Raw genomic sequence first — 25,623 nt, 5'->3', positions numbered from 1 at the left:
AAGTATTTTACACATGTATAAATTCAGAGAGTTGTGCACTTAAGGTCTGTGTTACAGTAAAGTTCTATACAGCATATATGTTTTCTATATACACATAAGAATCAATATACTGCTCCCACTGCTCTGGGAACTTTTTGGCTCCATCAGGCCAGTATTTACTCTATTGGTTCTTTTACTGTAAAGGGAATGGAGTACTACTTGGATAGCTGATGCTGAAATAATTGCTTACCTTTAACAAAGGGCAGCTGCAAAGATTGGGAAAGGAGAGTGGAAAATTAACGCCTAGAAGGAAATCCTTGTTGCTCAGATATCTCTGCTGGCTCTCCCCTTCAGGATCTCCCCAGGAGCGCAGCTGATGGAGCCTGTAGGAGGCTTTCAGAGACAGGAAAAGAGCTAACCATCTGAAACAAATCACAGCAGACATGCTTATTCAGTGCTCCATGGAGGTTTGAGGGTAGTTCACAGCAGTGAGGAACTTTGTCTCTCATTAACATGTCTCTTTCCTAAATCTTGAGCATTTTAGAAACAGTTCTTTCCTACTTTGAGATAAAACCATTTCATATTTCTGTTCTATAAATTCTACCTTTTGCATGACGTGGCTTCCTACTATGAAAACTAAAATTCTCTGTAAAGCTCATCTCAATATTGAAGAATATTCAGTCCTACCACAAAAACTCTATCATGAAAACATCCTCCTATTAGGGAGAGAGCTTTGCCTAATGAGGTAAAAGAATAAGATCATACAAAGAATAAGATCATAGAACTAAGTTTCCCAGAACATTTAAGGCAGGCTATGCTGTAATCATTACTAACTAAAGGAATCATTTGCCCTGCAGAAGCGAATAAAATATAGTAGACTAATTAGAAATTAAGAAGGCCTGAAGACCTGGGAGCATTGGGAGGAGAGCCTGATGTTTTTATTTATGGTACTAGAGGCCCAGTGCACGAAATTCATGCACAGGGAGAGTGGGGGTGTCCCTCAGCCAGCCTGCACCCTCTCCAATCTGGGACCACTCTTACAACCCAGGACTGCTGGCTCCCAACTGCTCGCCTGCCTGCTTTCCTGATTGCCCCTAACCGTTTCTGCCTGCCAGATTGATCACCCCCTAACAGCCTGATTGATGCCTAACTGCTCCCCTGCCAGCCTGTTTGCCACTAACTGCCCTCCCCTGTAGGCCTGGTCCCCGTCCAACTGCCTTTACCTGAAGGCCCAGTCACCCCTACCGTCCTCCCCTGTAGGCTTAACTGCCCCCAACTACCTTCCCTTGCAAGCCTGGTCTCTCCCAACTGCCCTTCCCAGCTGGCCTGTTTGCCCACAACTGCCCTCCCCTGCAGACCTGATCCCTCCCCTGCTGGCCATCTTGTGTCCACATGGGGGCAGCCATCTTTTGTGTTGAAGTGATGGTCAATTTGCATATTACTCTTTTATTAGATAGGATATCATGTGGCATCCAGCAATTATTAAATGATCAAAAGAAAATTAAGACTTCCTAATATGAATTTTCTTTTTAAAAATATTCTTATTGACATCAGAGAGAAAGGGAGAAGGAGAGAGATGATGAAAAAGGATCACTGATCGGCTGCCTCCTGCATGCCACACACTAGGGATTGACCCTGCAACCAGGCACGTGCCCTGATATAGAATCGAACTCTGACCTCCCAGTTCAACCAGAACCACGCTGGCCAGGTCCTAATATAAATTTTTAACAATAGAAAAAGGATGAGAGGCTCTGTAAGATATAACATTACATGTTTAACTTTCATAGTATTCAACCTTTGTCCTTGTTTATTTCCAATGGCTCTCTCATCAAACAACGAGCAAACTCCTCACTCACCTGGCCAGAAGTCCCTGAAGCATGAGGTTTGCCATTTCTGCTGGCGATACATCAATAAACCGAAGGAAAGAAAAACAACTTTCTTCATTAACACCTAAAATACCAAAAGACAAAGTTAAACACAATAACAAGCCAAGAGATAATACTCAACTAAAACCTGTTTGCTAAACTACTGAATTTTGACTTAATAATAAAAACATATTTTAAAGATTCTGAACCACAGCTGTTTTTATGGAAGTTAGGATGTCATATTTTTGTACCACAATCATAAGGAGAGTAGGCAGACCTATGAGATATGGCACAGATGAGCTACAGTAAAGTTGGCTCATTAGTTACATTTGGGGTTTTTGGATCCTTGGCTAACAGCTTTCTCCTTTTATCATGCAAGACCAAAAGAAAAAAGCAAAGGACAGGAGTAAGAGATTCTGAATTATGGAACCTTTACCTTAATACTATGGACAATGTTCTAAGTTGAGCAGCTTCTTTTCCTTAGACTAATAAGAATCATGCACTGTCTCTGTCATGCCTCAAGATTGTTAGAAATTCTTAAGAGTCAGGTATGAAATAAAGCTGGAAGGTCAACGTAATATTTTTTTTTAATTGCATCCTGTTACAGTCACAAATCATAGCATCTAGAGATGAAGATGACTAATTTACTTAAACCTTATCAAGACTTCATAAATAAAAACCTAGAATGCAGGCAAACCACAATTAGTTCCAAATCTGTCACTCAGCAAAACAAAGAGAAACACCCTGATAAATCCTTGATAAACTATCCTTCCCAAGGATAAAAACAAACCAATGGACACAAAACTCTGGGGAGGGAGGGTGTATATGGAAGGGGGAAGGGGGCAATGTTAAAATATGTACACAGGTAATAATTTAATTAAAAAATAAAATAATAAAAATAAAAACACCTACCTTTTCTGTGAAAGAGAGACTGCTGGATATAGTCCGGTGCAAATGGAGAAAGAAGAACCCTTAACCACCTGTAAAATAAGTAAATAAAATAAATCCAAACCCAAATTTGATTTATAAAAAAAAAAATATATATATATATATATATATATATATATATATATATATATATATATATATATATATATATATATATATATTGATTTCAGGGAGGGAGAGGGAGAGATAGAAACATCATCAGAAAGAGAACAATTGATGGCTGCCTCCTGCAAGCCCCTGACTAGGGATCAAGCCTGCAACCTGGGCATGTGCCTGACCAGGAATCAAACTGTGACTTCCTGGTTCATAGATTGATGCTCAACCACTGAGCAACACAGGCCTCTTTTACAGATCTCTTGGTGCAAATGCTAATTGCACACAAGTGCAAATTTCTCATGTGGAAAAGCAGCTAGAAGTGGCTAGGGTCTTTAAGGTCATCCAGTTAAATTCTTTACAGTGCACAGATTTTCCTACCACAAGATCCCTTAATTATGTTTTAGTGAGGAATTCAAACATTCTTCACTAAAATTTTTTCCACAATCCCATATATTACAAAAACAATCTTTTAGAATAAACAGATATTACTATTTGCTCACCTGTCTCGTGAATGGTTGAAGACCCTGATCTGTCCGTGATGGTAGATAAATTTTGAAATCTGGTATGGCTTTAGGGAAATATGAAACGGAGACCAAGTTTCTTGTCGTTCAAATAACTCTGGGTGATTACACACCTAAGAGAAAGGGAAAGAACACAACATTGTTATGAGCAAACATCACTCTATAAATGGTGGGGGATCCCAAACCCTGAATGTTTACCTCTGTGAATAAATACTCTGCCATTTTCATCTTTTTAACAGTATTTATGTGGCATCAAGGTTAGAGGCCTTTTACTTGAAGTGGGTTAATAAAGACAACTCCAGGGCAACTGATCTAAGCTCTTACCTTTCTAAACTGCATGACCAGATTCATGAGGCTGCTGGTGGTGGTCTGTGCTTGCTGGGTCGAGCCCATAGAAGATTGCAATAAATCCTCAATAGAAATTTTGTTCTTTAGTGCCTGATATAGTAGCTTTTGTCGACTGGTCAGTTGGCAATACATTAGAATCTCAATCTAAAAACCAGTGAAAACATTTGTATTTTGAAAAGCAGTTAAGAAGGAAATTCAGTATCAACACATACAAGCCAGATGATTGAAAATATATATATGCATCTCTAGAAACACATTATCCCTAAAAATCTATGATGTGGTTAATTATCCAGAAATGTGGGTTGTTTTTTTTCCTTGATTCTCTCTCCCTGCCACTCAATCTACATGCTGCTCCTGGGCAATTTCTTCCATTTCCAGTAGCACCAATCACTGCCCCATCACAGGGACTTACAATAAAAATATATCCCTAAACTCCACTAGCCCCCTACTGTCAACTCCTTACTATAATAAAATAGTACCACTCAGAGAATGCACAGCAGTTTTATGTTTTTGGTAAAAAATCTATTTTTATTTTATTTCAGACAGAAGAGGGGGGAGGGAGAGTTAGATGAAAGAGAATCAACTTCCATCGGTATCTCCTACTGAGGATCGAGCCCTAAACCTGCACTGAGCCACGAGCCACAATAGCTGGACGAAGCAGTTTTATATGTTACATATCAGAAAACAACCATCTTTTCCACAATTTACTAACTTGATTAACAGCATTACCATTCACTGAGTTGCCCAAAGAGAAACTTTAGTCAGCTTTAATTTCCTCTCTCTCATACCCCATGTTTAATCATTCCCTAAGTCCCTCAACTCAACCTAGAAATTTACTTCTTTATTTTATTATTGATTTCAGAGAGGACAGGAGAGGGAGAGATAGAAACATCCTATATAATAAAAGCCTAATATGGTAAGTGTCCAGTTGTCTATTAAACCAATTGAAGTGTTATATGTTAATGATATGCTACGGCTGCTCAACTGCTCACTATGACGTGCACTGACCACCAGGGGACGGTTGATTGGTCAACCAGGCACTATAACATGCACTGACCAACAGGGGGCAGACACTCCAACCAGTAGGTTAGCTTGCTTCTGGGGTCTCCCCAATTGGGACTGAGAGAGACGGCTGGACATGCCATGGAGCCCTCATGCAGTCCCTCTCTGACCCCAATCGTGCACAATGGGTTCCCTCAGCCTGGCCTGTTCCCTCTCGCAATCCGGGACTCCTCAAGGGATGCCAGATGGGCAGTTTCAGCCAGATCCCACAGGCCAGGCCGAGGGACTCCACTTGTGCACGAATCAGGCCTCTAGTCAATGATAAGAGAGAATCATCGATTGGCTGCCTCTTGCATGCCCCCTTCTGGGGACCACAACCCGGCCCATGCCCTTGACTGGAATCGAACCTGGGACTCCTCAGTCCATAGATTGATGCTCTATCAACTGAGCCAAACCGGCTAGGGCTAGAAATTTACTTCTAACCACTCTGGGATAAAAAAGGCCTTCAGGATCCATTTTTAAAATAAAGTATATTCCGCTGAGACCAGTTTGGCTCAATGGATAAAGCGTCGGCTTGGGGACTGAAAGGTCCCGGGTTCGATTCCGGTCAAGGGCATGTACCTTGGTTGCGGGCATATCCCCAGTAGGGGGTGTGCAAGAGGCGGCTGATCGATGACTCTCATCGATGTTTCTAACTCTCTATCTCTCTCCCTTCTTCTCTGTACAAAATCAATAAAATATAATAAATAAATAAATAAATAAAATAAAGTATATTCCTTCCATCAGGTACTACATCTGTGTGACAGTGTTCTTTAATTAAAATCTGCCAGTTTCACAAAACAGCCACCCAGATTTTTTAAAAAGAAATAAAACAAAGGTACACTGCTCCTTTCTTTGAAGGTATGCATCACCATCACAATCTTCCAAAGAGAGTTACTAATTTCAAAACAACCCATCCTTCTGACAGTGATGGAGAAGAACTGATATTATCAAGGATTTGGAAAGCTGCCTTTGTTAGAAATAGGTGGACTCTGTAGAATATGGGGAAAAAACTCCAAAGGGAGTGAGAACTGACAGAAAAAAAAAGGAGAATTCACAGAAGTCTGATAAAGATACCTGGCCTGCAATATTTATACACCAAAATTATTGACTTTGTATGAGAAAAAAATATTATAACCCAATGCACATTAAATTTCAAAATCTAACTCAGTTGCAGAAATACAGGAGTCAGAGGAACATGTCTGACAACAACATGATGATGTAATTTGCAAAATCCAGTATGTAGGAAACTGTCTAGCACAAATAACTCAGTTTCTTCAACAAAGAATGCAAGGGAAAGCAGAGGGAGGGATTAAAAGATACTTAAGTCCTGGTCAGTTAGAGAGTCAGCCCAGGCACGGAAGGGTTGCCGGTTTGATTCCCAATCGAGGGATGTACCCTGGTGCAGGCTCAATCTGTCCCTGTCCAGGAGAGTGTGGGAGGCGAACAATCAATGTATCTCTGTAAGATCGATGCCTCTTTTTCTTCCTCTCTCCCTTTCTGTCTCCTTCCCTCCCTTCCTCCCTCCCCCCCCCCCTCTCTCTCCCTCTCTCTCTTTCTCTCTCTCTATCTCTCAAAACCAATGGAAAAATATGCTCAGCTGAGGATTAAAAAAGATAGAGACACTTAAGAGACATGTCATCCAAATGCTATGTGTGGATCTTGTTTGGATTCTGATTTCAAAAATCTAATTCTGAGAGTGAGAGAAAAAGAGGAGAGAATCAACTGCAGATATCTGAGCACTGACTGCTGTGTAATACTACAATAAAGTAAATGTCATTTTCAGTAGGGGCAATAATGATATGTGGTTATATATTTTTTTAAAAGACCAAATTTTTAGAGATATATATGAAAATGTTTATAAATGAAATAAAAGACATCTGGCTGGGACCAGTTTAGCTCAGTGGATAGAGTGTTGGCCTGTGGACTGAAAGGTCCCGGGTTTGATTCCGGTCAAGAGCATGTACCTTGGTTGCAGGCACATCCCCAGTAGGGGGTGTACAAGAGGCAGCTGATCGATGATTCTCTCTCATCGATGTTTCTAACTCTCTATTATCCCTCTCTCTTCCTCTCTGTGAAAAATCAATAAAATAAAATAAAATAAAAAATAATAAAATAAAAAAAAAGACATCTGGGATCTGATTCAGAATAACCTAGAAGGGTGGGGGATACTAGCAGCCATGAGTTGATCATTATTGAAGGTGTATGGTGAGTACAAAAAGGTTCATTATATTATGTTTCCTACTTTCATAATATTTCAAATTCTCCATAAATCAGACTATAAAACAAGAAGAAAAAATATTATTTGTTGTGATTATCTCATATGAAATCTTTGATCCACTCAGGTTTAAAGGTCTTCTCTGAATCAAACTAATTTACTTTTCAAGTAAACATTTATCAAGAAACATTTTTTCTCCCTCAACCTAAGGTGGTGCCTAATAAGGCTTAATAACTCATAAGGTTTTCTTTCCTTACCTTGTCAGACAATTCATTTTCTACATCTTTCTTGATTCTCCTCAGCATAAATGGCTTCAAGATCATGTGTAAGCGAGAGAGTTGATCTGAAATGCCAGAAGGACCGCCCATAAGTAATACATTAACTTAACACAAACGAAAAGTCATAAAAATCTCTCACTAAACTGTTATAACACCTTTTGGCTTAATGATTCTATGAAAGAAGACTGAAACAAATCCCCTCCCCCCCCCAAGTAGGAGACCAAGGAATCTGAATTTTCCATAGTATCTTCATATAGTCAACTGGGCAAATGCATTTTGCTCTCACTCAGACCAGAGACCGCTTTATTTTTATTAGAATTCACCTTTATAATATTTGAACATTTTTATCAATAAAATAGAGTCCTCATATAGGTCTAATACAGGCTATCTGTGGCCCCCAATGTTCCCCAAAATCATGTTTTCAAATTATGTCAGCAAATAACAACTTGTAGTATTTAAGAAATTACTTAAGGACTTTTCTAATAGTTAAAAGATGTCGCTTCATGTTTCTATAACAAACACTACATGATTCTCTTAAAAAATAATACTTAACAAGATCAACAGTATTGACACACAATGTTAAAAATGTTCACAATAGAACAAATTTTAATATAAACAGAAACTAACAAAAATGACCTTTTTAGTATTTTCAGTTTTTATCACAGGAAAAAAGCCTTACTCCATTCCACAAAGAACAGAAATCTGATAGGAGTTTTTCAGGATCTATGTGACTCTGCCTACTCTGTCTTGATTACCCAACAATACAGTAAAACCTCAATATACAGACTAATTTGGGTGAGGAGGTGTGTTAAAGCTGAAAGTCCATTATATAATAAAGGAGGTTTTCTGAATGTGAATGTTAAAAAATTGACAAATCAGTTAGTTTACCTGTTTTTACTCATGTAGACATGTTTGTGTTATTAAAATTAATTATGTATGAAAAGCTTCATTTGCCGAGACCGGTTTGGCTCAATGGATAGAGCGTCGGCTTGGGGACTGAAGGGACCCGGGTTCGATTCCGGTCAAGGGCATGTACTTGGTTGCGGGCATACCCCCAGTAGGGGGTGTGCAAGAGGCAGCTGATCGATGACTCTCTCTCATCAATGTTTCTAGCTTTCTATCTCTCTCCCTTCCTCTCTGTACAAAATCAATAAAATTAAAAAAAAAATAAAAAAAATAAAATTATTAGATTTAAAAAAAAAGAAAAAAAAAAAGAAAAGCTTAATTTCACAAAAAAGTGTTCTATATGTGTTCCTGTAACTTTACATTTATATTGGATGGGTTTAATAAAGGTGTACATTCACCAGTAATCTTAAGTAAACAAATGCATGCAGCTACAGTGTAGTTTAGTGAAAATGGAAACATCTGGCAAGGCATGCGTTAAAACTGCTGCAGAAAGTCACACCACAAGACAACAGAACCAATTATTGCGCCCAATGAGATGTGATCGCGTGCTATTCATTCACTGAAGATTGTTTACAAGCACTGACTCTTGGATTTAAATATGTAAACTATCGGAGATATGTAATATTTATTTATTTTGGCAAAATTACTACAGCCCTTTAACAAAAACAAAAAAAATTGTTAATTTAATTATAAACAAATCTTGGTTAAAAGCATTTTAAAATTAACAGGGTTTTAATTTTCACATATGATATACAGACCAGAAATTTTGTCTGTTAAATCGAAAGTCCTTTAAAACAAGGTCCACAAAATTAAGGGCTTACTACACAGCAACATCATCTGAATCAATTAGTCTTTCTGTAAATTCTTTTAAACATAAACAAAGCACATAATTTTTTTTTTTACTTTTAAAATTGTTTATCCAACTTGATTGGTAAAGATGTCCTTCAAACATGAAAAACTGATCTAACTATGGCATCTGAACAAAGGACCATAAAAGCTTCTAGTTATTGTATCTATTATTAAATTGTCTTTTTTATCTCAACTATTTCTTTCTCTTTAGACAAATATCCCAATCAGGAGGAACCTATTCTTTTTTTTTTTCTTTTTCTTTATTGAAAAAATAAAGAATAAGTTCCTAAGTATATAAGAAAACATTCCTAAAAAATAGGTTCCGACGTATACAAGAAAAAAAATTCTACATATAGAAAAGGCATACAATACATTTTTGCCTATTCTGATCCGTAGAAGTAAGTTCATAAAAGTACTCACTTTCATCAATGGCAGATTTATTTTCGGCATGGCTCTCAATATCCTTGGAAAACCACTCATTAAATTCCTCATGTGAATCAAATAATGTTGGCATAATGAAATGCAGCAGAGCCCAGAGCTGGAAACAAAAGAAAAGTGAAATAGCTGCAAAGTAACAAAATGACAGTGTGAGGGTTTGGAGAGAGAGAAAGTTGCAGGTATGTATGTGTGTATGTTTGTGTCTTGGTGCGTGTGTATGTACGAGTGAATGAGAGGGACAGAAACAGTGTGTGGGCACATACTTCATCACCTAATACTAATTATATAAAATGCTACAGCAAAATGTAGTTACTTTTCAGTTAATTTCAAACTAAAAGTCTGAAAGTGCACGTCCCCTCAGATTTTGCGGTGGAATAGTTTTAAAGATTTTACACATATTAAAAAACCCATTTCACAATTGTATAAAATCTGAGGTAACATAACTTGCTAATAATAACTCCAGATCAGAGTTAGCAAATTATAATCTGTCGTGCCAAGTCTGGTCTGCCATCTATTTTTACAAATAAAGTTTCATTGAACATACCACATTTACTCATTTATGGTTGCTTACATATTATAATGACAAAATTAAAAAGTGTAACATTAACTATATGGCAGGTAAAATCTAAAATATTTACTATCTGGCTCTATACAGAAAGTTTTCTGACCCCTGCTATGGATGATCAATTATCTTCTCTAAAGAAAAAAATGTTACCTTTTAATTCTAGCATAAAAACATCTCTGCTTTGGATGGGTAGCATCCCTAATGTGGTCACTGTTTATTACATAAATACAAAGAAATAAAGTAACTTATTTGCTTTTTGTAAGAGAATTAAAAAATAGATTAGGGTAATCTATGTTAAAATTCTTTATGTGGGAATTATAATTTGCATAGAGTATTAATACTCAAGGTTGGCATGTGTGAAGACTTCAATTCTCTGCTGAAGCCATTCTGTTTAATGCAGACCTAAAACTGAGACCTAGTGCCTACCTCTGCCATGGTGTTCTGAATGGGGGTCCCAGTTAGCAGAAGCCGATTCCGACACTGGAACTGCAAGAGGATCTTCCAACGAACACTGTCCAAGAAGATGAATTACAAATTCCAAGTTAGCTATAAATCTTTCTCCACCCATATTTCTAAAAGCATTTTCCAAAAAAATAACAAGCACTCAAAATCAACTACTCCACTACGTACACAACTGAAAATATTCAACAAAGCTGAGAAAGGAAATTTCAGACTGACTTCTGCTCTATACTGAAAATATGGGACTAGGCTTTACAAAAAAAGCCCCAAACAAGCCGAGAAGGATCCTTTCTGGCTTGATAAATTCCTCTTTGTATTGACACAAACCAGTTTATTATAAGGCATTCATGTGTAGTAGAAAGCTTTAAAATTGATTTTAGGGGAAGCCTGTGCAAAGAAAATGCAGAGAATCTATCATCTACGGTTATGAACATTTCCTACTTTGAAAGAGTGCAATATGAAGAATTGCCCTTCAGATGATGAAGTGTTCCATAAAAAATACCATCCTGCCAGTTAACATGGACCTTTAAAGAAGTCCTATGTATTCACTAACAGTTAATAAAATTCCTCAAACCCAAGGTTTAATACTACTGAATAACACTTTATAGTCAAACACTTGCTTACTATTCAGATTGGGAACGTATTAGAATATTTTCCCTGACTGGTGTGGCATACTGCACTGGAGGGTTGCTAGTTCAATTCCTGTCAAGGGCACATACCTGGGTTGCAGATTCATCTTTGGCACCAGTAGAAGTGTATGAGGTAGGCAACCAATTGATGTGTCTCTCTCACATCCATGTTTCTGTCTCTCCCCCTTTCCCCCCCTCCTCCAGTCTCTCAAAAAAAAAAGGGAAAAATATTCTCGGGTGGATTAACAACAACAAAAAATTATTTGGGGAGAGATCAACCAAAGGACTTATGTGCACACATACGAGCCTAACCAGTGGTCTAGGACAATAAGGGGGTGGGGGCATGAGTGGGGGGATTGTGGGGGATTGGAATAGGAGATTGCGGACAAATATGTGATACTTTAATCAATAAAGAGATTAATTTTAAAAATAAAATAAAAATTATTCGAATATTTTAAACATATAACTTCCAATAAAAAGGTTCTTAGGGAATTCTAATAACCATCCAGGGACTAGGACAACCTGCATAAAGCATACAGGACCTACAATCCACATAAATGTAACATTCTACTTCCTATTAAGACCTCCTGTTTAAAATAATCCCTAGAGGAAAGGGCAGATACCATTTTCCCCACAAAAATTTTCCTTGAAGAACAAAGATCTATTAAAATGTCATAATTATTGAGTAGAAAAACAGAATTAGAAAAATCCTTGTATTTTAAACATTAATATTTATGTTCCATGAAAAATGCAAAAGGGAACTTCTGACTTCTGGTCAGATGAATGGCTTATGGGGAGACCATATCATTTCATCTTCTGAAACCTCTCTGATCTTTATTTTCACGTGTGTATATAGGACACAGATACAGTTGACCCGTGAACAACATGGTTTTAAACTGTGAGGGTCCACTAACATGGATTTTTTTCAATAATATAGTAAGTGTATTTTCTCTTCCTTATGATTTTCTTAGTAACGTTTTCATTTCTTGTTGTTGTCTTTTTTGTTAATACTCACCTGAGGACACTTTTTTCCACTGATTTTTTGGGAGTGGAAGGGACGGGGAGAGACAGAGAGACATTGGTTTCCTAGTGCACATGCCACAGTGGGTCCAGGGATAGAGCCTGCAACCAAGGCACAAGCCCTTAACCAGGATTAAACCCATAATCCTTCAGTCTGCAGGCCGACGCTTTAACCACTGAGCTAACCAGCTAGGGCAGTAACACTTTCTTTTCTCTAGCCTAGTTTATTGTAAGAATTCACTATATAATACATTACATATAAAATATATGTTAATAAACTGTTTATGTTACTGGTAAAACTTCCAGTGTTTGGAGAGTCAAAGTTTTATGTGGATTTTCAACTGGGGGGAGTTAGGGGGACTGATTTTGGCACCTTCTAACTACCACACCGTTGAAGGGTCAACTGTGTATCATATTTCTACATATCCTCAGTCCAAAGAGTTTTAGTTCTACTACTCATGTTACCTGGAACTACTCTTGAGCGCCTGAGCCTCGTCCAGTACCATGTACTGCCACTTGACCCGCTGGAAATACTTTACATCCTGCACCACCAGCTGGTAGCTGGTGATAACCACGTGGAAGGGAGCATCCTGAGTGTAAAGGGTCTTCTGTAAATATAAGAGGGCAAGGGTGAAAAGAGATACCTAACAATTCATATAAGATAATGAGGAACAAATTGTATTTTCTAAGGCCAAGTTTATAATAGCTCTAAAGAAGTGCTTCTCCCATCTGGGAGATGTACAGTGAATTAAACCACAACTGTTTTTAAGTAGTCACCTTAATCACAAATCATCTTAAAAACTAGTATTTAGCTTATTAAAGAAAAAAGTTATTTAATCATGGACTTCAATCAAATCCAGCTGACTGTCTATAATAGGAAAAACGTTGTAACAATGTAAAAGAAAAAATGTGCACTTGCCTAGTGCCAGAAATATGTAAGAAGGTTTTGTATATGAGAAATTACTCAAATCAATTGAAGAAATAATTATCTCATATATATACATTGAGAGTTACCTGACTCCAGAATCTCCTTATGACTTTTCTATCATGAGGATTTCCCCAATATGGTAGCACCTGGAAAAGGACCAATACATTACTCAGAATGATTTTAAAAGAACCTAAAACAAAATAAATCTAGAATTCCTCTTCTGTCATGGCTTGACTAGCACTCCTCCTCCTGCTGACCAAATTAAATACACATTCAAAACATCTGTTTGAAAGTATCAAAGAGTTAAGCTACTGAGGCAGTGGAGAATTAAAGAGACAAAGTGCAAAAAAGAAAGCAAGCCCAGAAAGGAAATCCTGGCACCTGTACATGTTCCCCCTTAAGTTGATCCTTTCCAAAAGTTCTGGTTGAGAGGCTAAGAAACTGAGCAGTTTTTTGTTGGTGGTGCTTTTCGTTAAGAAATGTGGAGCCCACAGAACAAAAACTAGTTCAAGGAGGAGGGATTCTGATAAGCATCAACCTCCTTGGCCTTAAATTAGGATCAAAGGGTATATACATATACTAGTAACAAAGATAAACTATATAAAGACTGCCTTAACAGACTCAGTCATTCCTCAATATTTATAGGAAATTGGTTCAAGTACCACCTGAAGATATCAAAACCCATGGATGGCAAAGTGTTTGCATGTAACTTACGCATATCTTCCTGTATACCTGAAATCATCTCTAGTTTATTTATAATACCTAATATAATATAAATGTTATGTAAATCGGTGTTATACTGTATTTTTTTGGGAATAACAAGAAAAAAAGTCTGAAAGCATTCCAACTTGTTCATCGTAGGCCTATAATACAGTACACATCAGCACTATACAACTTTCCCACCAAATATTCTTTGAATCCACAGATGGTTGAATCCCTCAGATATGGAGGGCCCACTATACTGAATTTCAGCTTCAAATAATCGCAATTACTGACTAGATTAAGCGGATTTGGATTATTAGTGTCCCAGAAAAATAATTTACCAGTGACAAGAAACCAAAACAAAACTCAAAACATAGAAATCTTCTCTATGGAAGAAAATAACTTTCTAGAACCAACAAATATCTCTAGAATTTTCCCCATACACTGTCTGGCTTACAATTAAAACAAAAACAAAAACCAGACATATGGAAAGACCAGACCATTTAATTGAAAAGAGAAAAAAAGAAACAAAGCCTCAAGAGATCAAGATATGAAAATATCAGAAAAAGACTTAGAATTCAATGACATGTTAGATGCAGCTTAAGAGAAAGTTAGTGAACAAGAAGAAAATATCCAGACTAAATCATGGAGAAACAAAAGAATGCAAAGTTCAGCATTTTTTTGTGTGTGATGTCTTTGGGCTTTCTTTCTTTTTATCCAGACAGGGGAAAATGTATTTCTTGAATTTATAGCTTGATGTCTTTTGTAGTTTTCAAAAAATCTCAGTCAGATGGAGGCATAAATATGCAGAAAGGAATGAAGATCAATTAAAATAATGAACATGTAATATGAATAAAACTAAATCAATTTAAAATGTATAAGTAGAATGTGTTATGTGGTTAAAAATATGTTTCTTTTTAAAAAGTAATACATGTATTCTCCTAGCAACTGAAGAATAAAATGAATATATAATTAGCAAGTTAAGAGGGGAAGAAAAGGAGAGACCAGGATGGTAGCATAGGTAAGTACCTAAACTGCTGCTTTGCACAACAATTTCAAAACTACAACTAAAAGACAGAACAGACATCATCCAGAGCCACAGGAAACCTGGCTGAGTAGAAATTCTACAACTAGAAGGAAAGAGAAAAGCTCACAGAAAATCATATGAGCTGCAAAGAGCTGAGGTATGGAGACACGCACACAGAGAGGAAGGGCAGCTGAGTGCCTGGCTGGCTTTCTCTCGCGGGACAGGGAAGGAAACCCCTGACTGCACTGAACCCCAGTTCCGGCCGAAACCCCATGGACCCAGGCTCACACGAAGGAGAATCCGGACTGTCAGGTAAAAGTAAAGGCACACAGAGACTCAGGGGACCTGTGGATGACAGGGGTCCAGAGGTGCATGTGCACAAGTGCGCAAGTGCGTGCAGAGAAGACTGACTGAGGAGGTTGCCACAGGCTTTCCCTAGTGGAAGGGAGTTGGAAGCTCCTGACTACACTGAACCCAGTTCTGGGCAAGCCCCTGGGGACCCACGCTCTTATGGGGGGAATCTGGACTGTCAGGTGGAAACTCAGGGGAGCAGAGGTTTGGAGGTGTGCGCACAAGTGCAGGGCTGATGGGAAGCCAAGACTATCTGCTCAGCCTTGAGACTGCCCCATCCAAGCTGAGCACAGAGGTTTTTGCAATTTTGCAAGTCTGGTCCCATAAGGCTGTTTCCAGCACAGAAGGTCTCCTGTCATAGACACAAGTGATACAGTAAATTAGCCTGGGGGTCAATTCCTCCCAGTGATACCAACAACAATCAAGATTTAACTACAACAAGGTTGTACACTCAGTCCACAAAGGAGTGCACCAAGAGTGTCCACCTTAGATAATTGGGGAGGCCGACCCACTAGGACACATGTGTCAAATACAAGGCCCGCGGGCCAAATCCGTCCCGCCAGGCCTTGCAATGTGGCCCGCACCGCGCTGTCATCACTGCACTCCGCTGCGTTTCCATCACAATGACAGTTTATGACTGTTCAGTAAACCATTCGGCCCGTGATTTAGGCTGGATTTTAGATTTTGGCCCCTTCTCTGATTGAGTTCGACACCCCTACACTAGGACATATAGGAAACCTAGCACACAAAGCTACCCTACCAACTCAGGGAAGCAGTGAAAATGCAGGGACAAAGACATGTCACAAACAAAAGAAATGGAGGAAAACAAACAACTGGATATAGAATTCAACACCATGGTTATAAGTTTTATCAAGAATTTCCTAGAAAAGCCAATAAATTTAGTGAGACCCTCGAGGATATGAAAAAGGACAAACTAGAAATTAAGCATATACTGACTGAAATAAAAAATAATATACAGAGACCCAACAGCAGACTAGAGGAACACCAGAATCAAGTAAAAAATTTGAAATACAAAGAAGCAAAAAACATTCCACGGGAAAAGCAAAAAGCAAAAAGAATCTATAGTGTAAGAAGCCTCTGGGACAACTTCAAGCATACCAATATCCAAATTTTTGGGGTGCCAGAAGAGAGAGAGCAAGATACTGAAAACTTATTTGAAGAAATAATGACAGGAAAATTCCCCCACCCGCCGAAACCGGTTTGGCTCAGTGGTAGAGTGTCGGTCTGCAGACTGAAAGGTCCCAGGTTCGATCCCAGTCAGGGGCATGTATGTTGGTTGCGGGCACATCCCTGGTAGGGGGTGTGCAAGAGGCAGCTGGCCGGTGTTTCTCTCTCATCGACATTTCTAGCTATCTCTCTCCCTTCCTCTCTGTAAAAAATCAATAAAATATATTTTTTTTTAAAAAGAAAAGAAAAATTCCCCCACCTGGTGAAAGAAATAGACTTACAAGTCAAGGAAGCACAAAGAACCTCAAACAAGAGGAATCCAAAGAGGACCACACCAAGGCACATCATAATTAAAATGCCAAGAACAAAAGACAAAGAGAGAATCTTACAACCAGCAAGAGAAAAACAGTTAGTTACCTATAAGGGAGCACCCATTCGATTATTAGCTGATTTTTCAACAGAAACTATGCAGGCCACAAGGGAGTGGCAAGAAATATTCAAAGTGATGAATAGCAAGAACCTACAACCAAGATTACTCTACCCAGAAAAGCCATCATTCAGAATTGAAGGTCAGATAAAGAGATTCACAGATAAGAAAAAGGTAAAGGAGTTCATCACCACTAAACCAGAATTATATGAAATGCTGAAAGATATAATTTTAGAAGAGGAAAAAGAAAAAAGTAAAGATAAAACTTATGAACAACAAATACATATCTATCAACAACTGAACCTAAAAGTCCAAATGGAGCCAAGAAAGGAGAGAAAAAGGAAAGTTGAACATGTGAAAGAACTAGAAAGCAAACAGCAAGGCAGATTTAAACTATATATACAATAATTACATTACAAGTAAGCATAAATATCTGCCTATAATAAAAAAGCATAATATGTAATTAGACCGGACAGCAGGACGACACTCCCGATGAAGCAGGGGCTTCGAGGGAAGCCTGGGTCCTGGAGGGAAGCTGGAGCCGGCAGCTGGGGGAAGGAAGGCCTGCTCTTGCATTAATTTCGTACACTGGGCCCCTAGTTTCATAATATTAAAAGATTCAATTCACCAGGATTATCAAATAATTATAAATTTGTATATATCTCAAAGAGCCTCAAAATATATAAAGCAAAAATAAATACATCCATAATTGTGGAAAATTTAACACCTCTGTCAGTCAGTAATAGGTCAGGCAGACAAAAAAACAAAGTCAATAAAGATACAGAAAAGCTGAACAGGTTAAAGGTAACAAACCTGACCTACTTAACATATATATATATATATATATATATATATATATATATATATATATATATATATATATATATATAAAACACTACACTCAGCATCTGTAGAATAAACACTATTTTCAGACATATATAAAAGCTGACCATATGAGTAGCTGGTCATAAAAGCAAAGTTCAACAAATTTTAAAAGATTAATATCATAAAAAGCAAGTTGTTGTTTTTTATCACAGTGGATTTAAGCTATAATAAGAAAAAGGTACCTAGAAAAACATCCTTTGTTTGGAAACTAATAACCACACTTTTATTTTATTTTAAAATATTTTTGTGGATTTCAGAGGAAGGGAGAGAGAGAAACATCAATGATGAGAGAGAATCATAAATCCACTGCCTCCTGCACACTCAGGATCAAGCCCACAACCTGGACATGTGCTGGAGCCAGGAAATGAATCATGACCTCTTAGTTCATAGGTCCACACCCAACCACTCAGCAACACCAGCCAGGCAGAAGCCACATTTTTAAATGACCAATGAGCCTATAAGAACTTGCAGTAAAAGTTAGAAATTATTTTGAATTGAAAGATAATAAAAAATGTATTGGGCCAAAACCGGTTTGGCTCAGTGGATAGAGCATCGGCCTATGGACTGAAGGGTCCCAGGTTTGATTCCCGTCAAGGGTATGTAACTTGGTTGCGGGCACATCCGCAGTAGGGGGTGTGCAGGGGGCAGCTGGTCGATGATTCTCTCTCATCGATGTTTCTAACTCTCTATCCCTCTCTCTTCCTCTCTGTAAAAAATCAATAAAATATTAATTGCTTTCTAAGCATGATGGCTATACTCATGCTTAGAAAGCAATTAATACACTTAAATACACATATAGAAAAAAAACAAAAATCAACCATCTAAGTTCCATCTTGAGAAATTAGAAAATTAAAAAAAAATTTTTTTTAATTACAAAAAAAGTAGATAATAATAAAAGAGACTAAATAAATGAAATAGAAAACATACAGAATAGCCTGTATCAGGGATGAAAAGTGGTACATTAACTTTAAAAACATAAATCATATTTCATGGGGAAAAAGAGGACATGATCACACTAGAACCATAAAACAAGTGTTACTTGCCAAGTAAAATGAACTTTCAGATATTATCATCTTAGATCTAAGTATCTTTTGAATGTAAACTAATTATAAACCTGAACAGAGTCTACACACCTGTGCTCTTTAGGGAGGTGAAAAACGTTTCTAACAATCTAAAGGAGTAGTAGCAACAGAAACAATGAATCAATAAAGCAGAGGTCATCCCACCTTTTCTGTAAATGGCCATGTAATAAACATTTCTGCTTTGCAGGCAATACAGTCTCTGTCACAACTACTGAATTCAGCCATAAGTAATACATATACAAAAGAGCATGACTATGTTCCAATATATACAATTTAAATTTCATACATCATTTGTTACAAAATATTTTTAATCTACAATTTAAAAATGTAAAAACTATTCTTAGCATGTAAGCTATACAAAAAAACAGGTGGCAGATTCCCCAGTAAGTTAAATATAGAATGATTTAGCAATTCTGCTCCTAAATACATACCCAAAAGAACTGAAAAACAAAACAGGTAGCCAAAAGGTAGAAACAATCCAATTATCCATCAATAGATGAATGGATAAATACAGTATCCTATACAATAAAAGCCTAATATGCTAAGTGTCTGGTTGTCCAGTTGGCCATTCAACCAATCTAAGTGTTATATGCTAATGATATTCTAAGGACACTCAACTGCTCACTATGACATGAACTGACCACCAAGGGATAGACAGTTGACCTGTCAACCAGTCACTACAATGTGCACTGACCACCAGGGGGTAGACGCTATGGCCAGTTGGTTAGCTTGCTGCTGGGGTCCGGCTGATCAGGACTGAGTGAGACAAGCTGGACATGCCCTGGAGCCCTCCCGCGGTCCCTTCCCAGCTGGCCAACCTCCCATGTTCCTCCCCAGCCCTGACTGTGCACCAGTGGGGTTCCTTGGCCTGACCTGTGCCCTCTCATCATCTGGGACCCCTCTGGATATGTCGGAGAGCTGGTTTCAACCTGATCCCACAAGCCAGGCTGAGGGACCCCGCTGGTGCACCAGGCCTCTAGAATCCAGATAATAAAATATTATTCAGTCAAAGGAGTGAAATATTGATATATCCTATAACACAGATGAACCTTGAAAATATTATGCTAAGTGAAAAGAAGCCAGACATAAAAGCCCTTACATTGCATGATTCCTGTTATATGAAATATCTAGCTAAAATAAGCTAATCCATGGATACAGAAAGATTTGTGGTAACCAGGGTACAGAGGAGGTTTCTGTTTGACACCATGAAGGAGATTCTGCAACCAGATATCAGTGATCACTGCACCATATTGCATGTGTATTTAAAGCTACTTCACTGTACACTTTAAATTGGTACATATTATGTTATGCGTACTTTAACACAATTTAAAAACTAGGAGAGCCCTGGCTCTCCACACAGTGGTTAGAGCATTGGCTGTGCATCAAAGGGCTGTGGTTGGATTCCTACCCATCCTACCTTGGGGCATTTGTGGGAGGCACCAATTGATGTGTCTCTTTTACACTGATGTTTCTTTATTCCTTTTGTCTCTCTTTCTCTTCCTCTTCTTCCTCTTTCTTTCTCCCCCCCCAACCGCCCGCGCCCTACTCCCTCCCCCACCACCACTCCCTTCCTTCCATTATCTAAAATTAAATGAGAAAAAAATATCCTTAAATGAAGATTAACAACAACAAAAAAAACAATAAAAAATTGGGGCAAACAAATGAAAATTGGAATTGGCCCAAAGGCCATAATTTTTTGACCTGTAAATTATAACATCAAAAGAAAGTTCACGGCAGCACTGAGCCCCAGTTATGGGCCAGACCCTGGGGACCCAGGCTCCGGCAGGGGGAGACGGGGCTGCGAGGTGGAATCCCAGGGGAGCAGCGAAAAGCAGGGCCCCCGGAGTCGCGCGCACATTGCGCGCAGAGGACTGAATGTTGACTCTGATGCTGGATTACCCTAGCCGGAAGAAACAAAGCCTCTGGCGGCGCTGAGCCTCAGTCCGGACTGCTCTGAACCCCAGTTCTAGGCCAACCCCTGGGGACCCAGGCTCAAGTAGAGGGAGACGGGGCTCTGAGGTGGAGTCCTGGGAGAGCGGCGAAAGGCCCAACCCCCGGAGTCGCGCACATTGCTTGCAAGGGAAGGAATGTTGACTCTGATGCGGGATTGCCCTGGAGGGAAGGAAACAGGAGCCCCGGCCGTGTTGGGCCCCAGCTTCAAGTGCTCTGAACCCCAGTCCTAGACCAGACCCTGGGAACCCAGGCTCAGGCAGGGGGAGACGGGGCTGTGAGGTGGAATCCCAGGGGAGCGGCGAAAAGCGGAGCCCCCAGAGTTGCGCACACTGCATGCGGAGGACAGTCTGTTGACTCTGATCCTAGACTCCCCTAGCGGGAAGGAGGAAAAAAAGCTCCAGACTGGAGGAACGCGACAAGGAACAGGAGCCCCTGCCGGATACTGGCCAGCCGGGCACCAGCAAGGAGCCGGGCGACGGGGGTGGGGGGGTGCCCCTGAGCCCTTGACCGCTGAACGCGGGCAACGGAGCCAAGGCCGGGGGCTGCTTCCTGGGCGGCGCCGACCCCGGCAACAGGCTGAAGCAGCGCGGGAGCCCGCGGAGAACAAAGGGGTGCCACAGGCCAACCTGCTGAGCTCCCAGGACAAGGAGGAAGAAACCAAAGAAGTTCTCAATGTGAAGAAATCAAGTGAGAGCAAAAGACAGTAAAATTACTTAAGAAAGAATACAAAGAAGACCTTGAAAAAATCAAAGACTAAGTCAGAACTCAACTCACCAGCCAACATTGCAACATAAATGCGTTTTTAAAAAAAAAGAAAGAAAAGAAAAAGGGACAGAATGTTGGAACAGTGGCGACCAGGCCTAGAGTGCCCAGGCACAAGGCAGTGGCAGCCGGGCCCGGAGCAGCAACGGCCAGGCCCCAGAGCAGCAGCGGCCAGAAACAGAGCATCAACAGCCAGCACTGGAGCAGCCAGACCTGGGGCAGTGGCAGCCAGGCCTGAGGCGGAGCCCAGGGTGGCCAGGCCAGGAACACCCAGACCCGGAGAAGCCGGGCCCAGAGCGGCCGGGTTGGGAGCAGCCAGGCCCAGAACAGCAGTAGCCAAGCCCGGAGCATCCAGGCCAGGAGCGGCCAGACTCAAAGCGGCCGGACCCAGGGCAGCAGGGCCCAGAGCAGCCGGGTCGGGTGCAGCCAGGCCCGGAGCAACGGCTGCCAGGCTGGGAGCGGCCAGGTCCAGAGCAGCCGGGTCGGGTGTGGCCAGGCCCGGAGCAGCGTCTGCCAGGCTGGGAGCGGCCAGGCCTGGAGCAGCCAGGTCGGGTGCGGCCAGGCCCGGAGCAGCGGCTGCCAGGCTGGAAGTGGCCAGGCCTGGAGCAGCCGGGTCGGGTGCGGCCAGGCCTGGAGCAGCGGCTGCCAGGCTGGAAGTGGCCAGGCCCGGAGCAGCCGGGTCGGGTGCGGCCAGGCCCGGAGCAGCGGCAGCCAGGCCCGGAGCAGCCGGGTCGGGTGCAGCCAGGCCAAGAGCAGCGGCTGCCAGGCTGGGAGCAGCCAGGCCCGGAGCAGCCGGGTCGGGTGCAGCCAGGCCCGGAGCAGCGGCTGCCAGGCTCAAAGCAGCCGGGTCTGGTGTGGCCAGGCCCGGAGCAGCCGGGTCTGGTGTGGCCAGGCCTGGAGCAGCCGGGTCGGGTACGGCCAGGTCCGGAGCAGCGGCTGCCAGGCTGGGAGTGGCCAGGCCCGGAGCAGCAGCAGCCAGGTCCAGAGCAACTAGGTCGGGAGCGGCAGTGACCAGACCAGGAGCAGCTGATTGTGGAACGAACCAGAGCAACAGAGGCCAGGCCCGGAACAGCCAGGCCCGGAACAGCTCGCTCCTCGCCTGCCCCTGCCCCACGGCTGCCTCTCAGACATGGCTGGAAACTTTTGTGGGAACTTGAGGGTCTGCTGAATCAAGTGATGAAGGCTTAGATCTGGATGTGTTGAGTTAGTATAGTGCTGGGGTGTTGATCTGTGAGTGCCTTGGGTGAGGCCTGGATGAGGCTGGTTGACCTATTTGGAAATGTCTTTTGTGTGAAGTGTATCATTGGGCATGTGGAGGTATTATTGATATGAGAAAATGCTAAGTAACTGATTTACTATCTGAAAAGGGATTTACTATCAGGGAAAGGGAGGGAGGAAGAGACTGAACATAAACTGTGCACCTATGGATGAGGACAATGGGAGATGGGGAGGGGGCGGAGGGTGGGTTGGGAACCTGGTGGAGGGGGGAAGAAATGAGGAACCTTTGTAATAATATGAACAATAAAGATTGATTAAAAATAAATAAATAAAATAAAATAAAATAATAGAAAAAATAGAAAAAAAGAAAGTTCAAGATGCAAATGAAAGTTCAGTTCACGGATAGATATAAAGTCAAAAGAGAGATAACAAAGCCATAAATAGAACTTCATTGCCATCTATTGGTCAATGAAGGAAATACTGAAAATTTAATTTGATGGAAATTTTTAAGAATAAATTTCTAACTTCCTGATCATTCAACTTGTACTGAACATCTCAAACAATAACAACAAAGGCAGACAAAAAGACCAGGGCCCTAGTCAGGTGGCCTGGATGACTGGAGTGTCAACCCATGTACCAAACGCTGTGGTTTGATTCTGGGTCAGGGCATGTGCCTGGGTTGCAGGTCCGAACCCATCAAGGTGCATAAGAGAGCCAAGTGATAATGTTTCTCTCTCACTTTGATGTTTCTCTCAAATCAATAAACATATCCTTGAGTGAGAATTTTTTAAAAAGCAACACAGAAAAAGATGGGGAGCTCCATATCCCACATGACAAATAACTACAGAAATTATTCAACAAATTGCCTTACTTGATCTCTTCTTAGAACATTAAAATTTAGTCAGCCAAGTTAAAAGCTATACTCTTTTTAAAAATATTTTTTAAATTAATTTCAGAGAGAAAGGGAGAGGGAGAGAGAAATAGAAACATCAATGATGGAGAGAATCATTGATTGGCTGCCTCCTGCATGTTTCCTACTGGGGATCGCGCTCGCAACCTGGGTATGTGCCCTTGACCGGAATCCAACCTGGGACCATTTAGTCCGCAGGTTGACGCTTTACCACTGAGCCAAACCGAGTAGGGCAAAAGCTATACTCTTAATGTGCTATGCAAAGTTTCTAAATCTTCAAGATTTAGAATATGCATTGTGCACAGGGAAAGGAAATAGTGCACTTTATGATACTGTAAAGTGAAAAATGTGATGTCTAATATAAAACTATTTAAAATTGGGGGGATAGGTTTCTAAATCTGTAATTCAGCCACAAATGTGGGGCCACAGTCATAAAAGTGTCTCAAAGTAGAATATCCCAGACACGGCACTATTCCTTAACAAAATATATGACAGAAAAATACCTGCTTCCCATTTCCACTATTTTATGTGTACCCTTTAAATTGCACAGGACCAACAATTACTATGGAGACCCAAAATCAGAGCATTCATGTAAATATCCCCATACATAATCTCCATAAAATCCTCCTCACCATGCAACTTCATTATCATTATATCTTGGAGGAACAGAACACATATTTAACTTATTTTCCCCCTTTTACTTGCAAACAATAAAATAAATCCTACCCATTCTCTTATATTCCAGCAATTTTCCATAATTAAAACTGATTAAGTCTTGTTCATGTCGTACCTTGATGCAGCATACTTCCTTATTGATCACTTCTTACCTCAATCTAAATTCTTGTCCTCTGAATTAGTTAAAATCAAATTTCACATTACCAACCTTAGACATTACCACATATATCTTAGTACTAATCTGGACTAAGACTAAAGATCTGGTCCCAGAGGATCAAGAAAACAGGTAATTCATGAATATACCAGAGGCCAAAGCACAAAATTCGTGCAAGAGGCTCAGCCCCTGTTGCAGTTTTGTTTGGAAGGACATCCAATCTAATTAGCATATTACGCTTTTATTATTATAGATGGGGAAGGAATGAAGACCATGCCATATATTACAGGACATGTGCCCTGATGATGATAAGCCAAAAATCTACATTAAACCAGCAAGGCTATTTTCTATTATGGTAGTCTGACCAAGAGCATCAATTTATGTAGCTAATGTATCGGGTCTAGTAATAATTAATGTCGTTTTTAAACATTCGTTTAAAATCTTGCTTGGCGTTGACTTGTATTGACATAACCTTCAAACACGTGGTATCTATAGAACGTGTGAAGTGCAATTAACAAGTTTTGCTTGAAAAAGTTTGTGTTTGGTTTGGTTTTTGTTGCAAAACTAGGGCTAAGAAGATGGCGGATGAAGAGCATATTTGGCACTGCATGCTTTACGAGTTCCAATTAGGAAGAAAAGCAAGTGAGGCTGCAAAAAACATCTGTAGTGCTCTTGATCAAGATGCAGTTAGCGCCAGAAAATGCCAGTGTTGGTTTGAGAAATTTCGCGAGGGAAATTTTTCGTTAGATGACAAGAGTGGTCGAGGCCGTGTGTCCAATTTTGATCAAGAAGCTCTTCAAGCTCTTTTGGTGCAAAATCCTCAAATTACCCAACAAGAGCTTGCGACAACTTTAAATTGTTCACAAAAAACAATTTCCAATCAATTGCGTGCACTTGGCAAAGTCCAAAAGTTTGGAAAATGGGTTCCTCATGAGTTGACCGACAACAACCTTAATCAAAGAGTCACAATTTGCAGTTCACTCCTCTCTCGTCAAAACCGTTTGCCGTTTTTAGAGCAAATTGTTACCGGAGATGAAGAATGGGTGCTGTATGTTAATTTGAAAAGGCGGCCTCAATGGTTGGACAAAAATGAGGCTCCACAGCCCACGCCAAAACCTGACTTGCATGCGAAAAAAGTGATGTTGTGTGTTTGGTGGAATTTTAAAGGAATTCTTCATTATGAACTTTTACCATCTAACCA

At 40.3% G+C, this 25,623-nt stretch overlaps 1 protein-coding gene across 3 annotated transcripts in view; it reads right to left on the bottom strand.

Moving 5' to 3' along the window:
• The window catches only part of INO80 (INO80 complex ATPase subunit), a 144,506-nt gene that overhangs the window by 57,995 nt on the left and 60,888 nt on the right, over positions 1-25,623 (bottom strand). For 2 of the 3 annotated variants that reach the window (XM_036445403.2, XM_036445386.2), the window contains 10 exons: positions 13,175-13,234; positions 12,626-12,768; positions 10,479-10,563; positions 9,470-9,587; positions 7,274-7,359; positions 3,734-3,901; positions 3,389-3,522; positions 2,757-2,824; positions 1,836-1,929; positions 230-401 (listed from right to left, as the gene is read on the bottom strand). In XM_036445403.2, the coding sequence (XP_036301296.1) occupies positions 230-401; positions 1,836-1,929; positions 2,757-2,824; positions 3,389-3,522; positions 3,734-3,901; positions 7,274-7,359; positions 9,470-9,587; positions 10,479-10,563; positions 12,626-12,768; positions 13,175-13,234 (1,128 nt within the window). The remainder of the gene's footprint in view (positions 1-229; positions 402-1,835; positions 1,930-2,756; positions 2,825-3,388; positions 3,523-3,733; positions 3,902-7,273; positions 7,360-9,469; positions 9,588-10,478; positions 10,564-12,625; positions 12,769-13,174; positions 13,235-25,623) is intronic. The other variant, XM_036445393.2, reaches the window with a different exon arrangement.

This window comes from Pipistrellus kuhlii, unplaced genomic scaffold (genome assembly GCF_014108245.1).
Source record: "Pipistrellus kuhlii isolate mPipKuh1 unplaced genomic scaffold, mPipKuh1.p scaffold_m20_p_1, whole genome shotgun sequence".
NCBI classification, from domain to species: domain Eukaryota; kingdom Metazoa; phylum Chordata; class Mammalia; order Chiroptera; family Vespertilionidae; genus Pipistrellus; species Pipistrellus kuhlii.
Note: the sequence above shows the minus strand (reverse complement) of the source record. Positions and strands in the feature narration are given on the sequence as shown.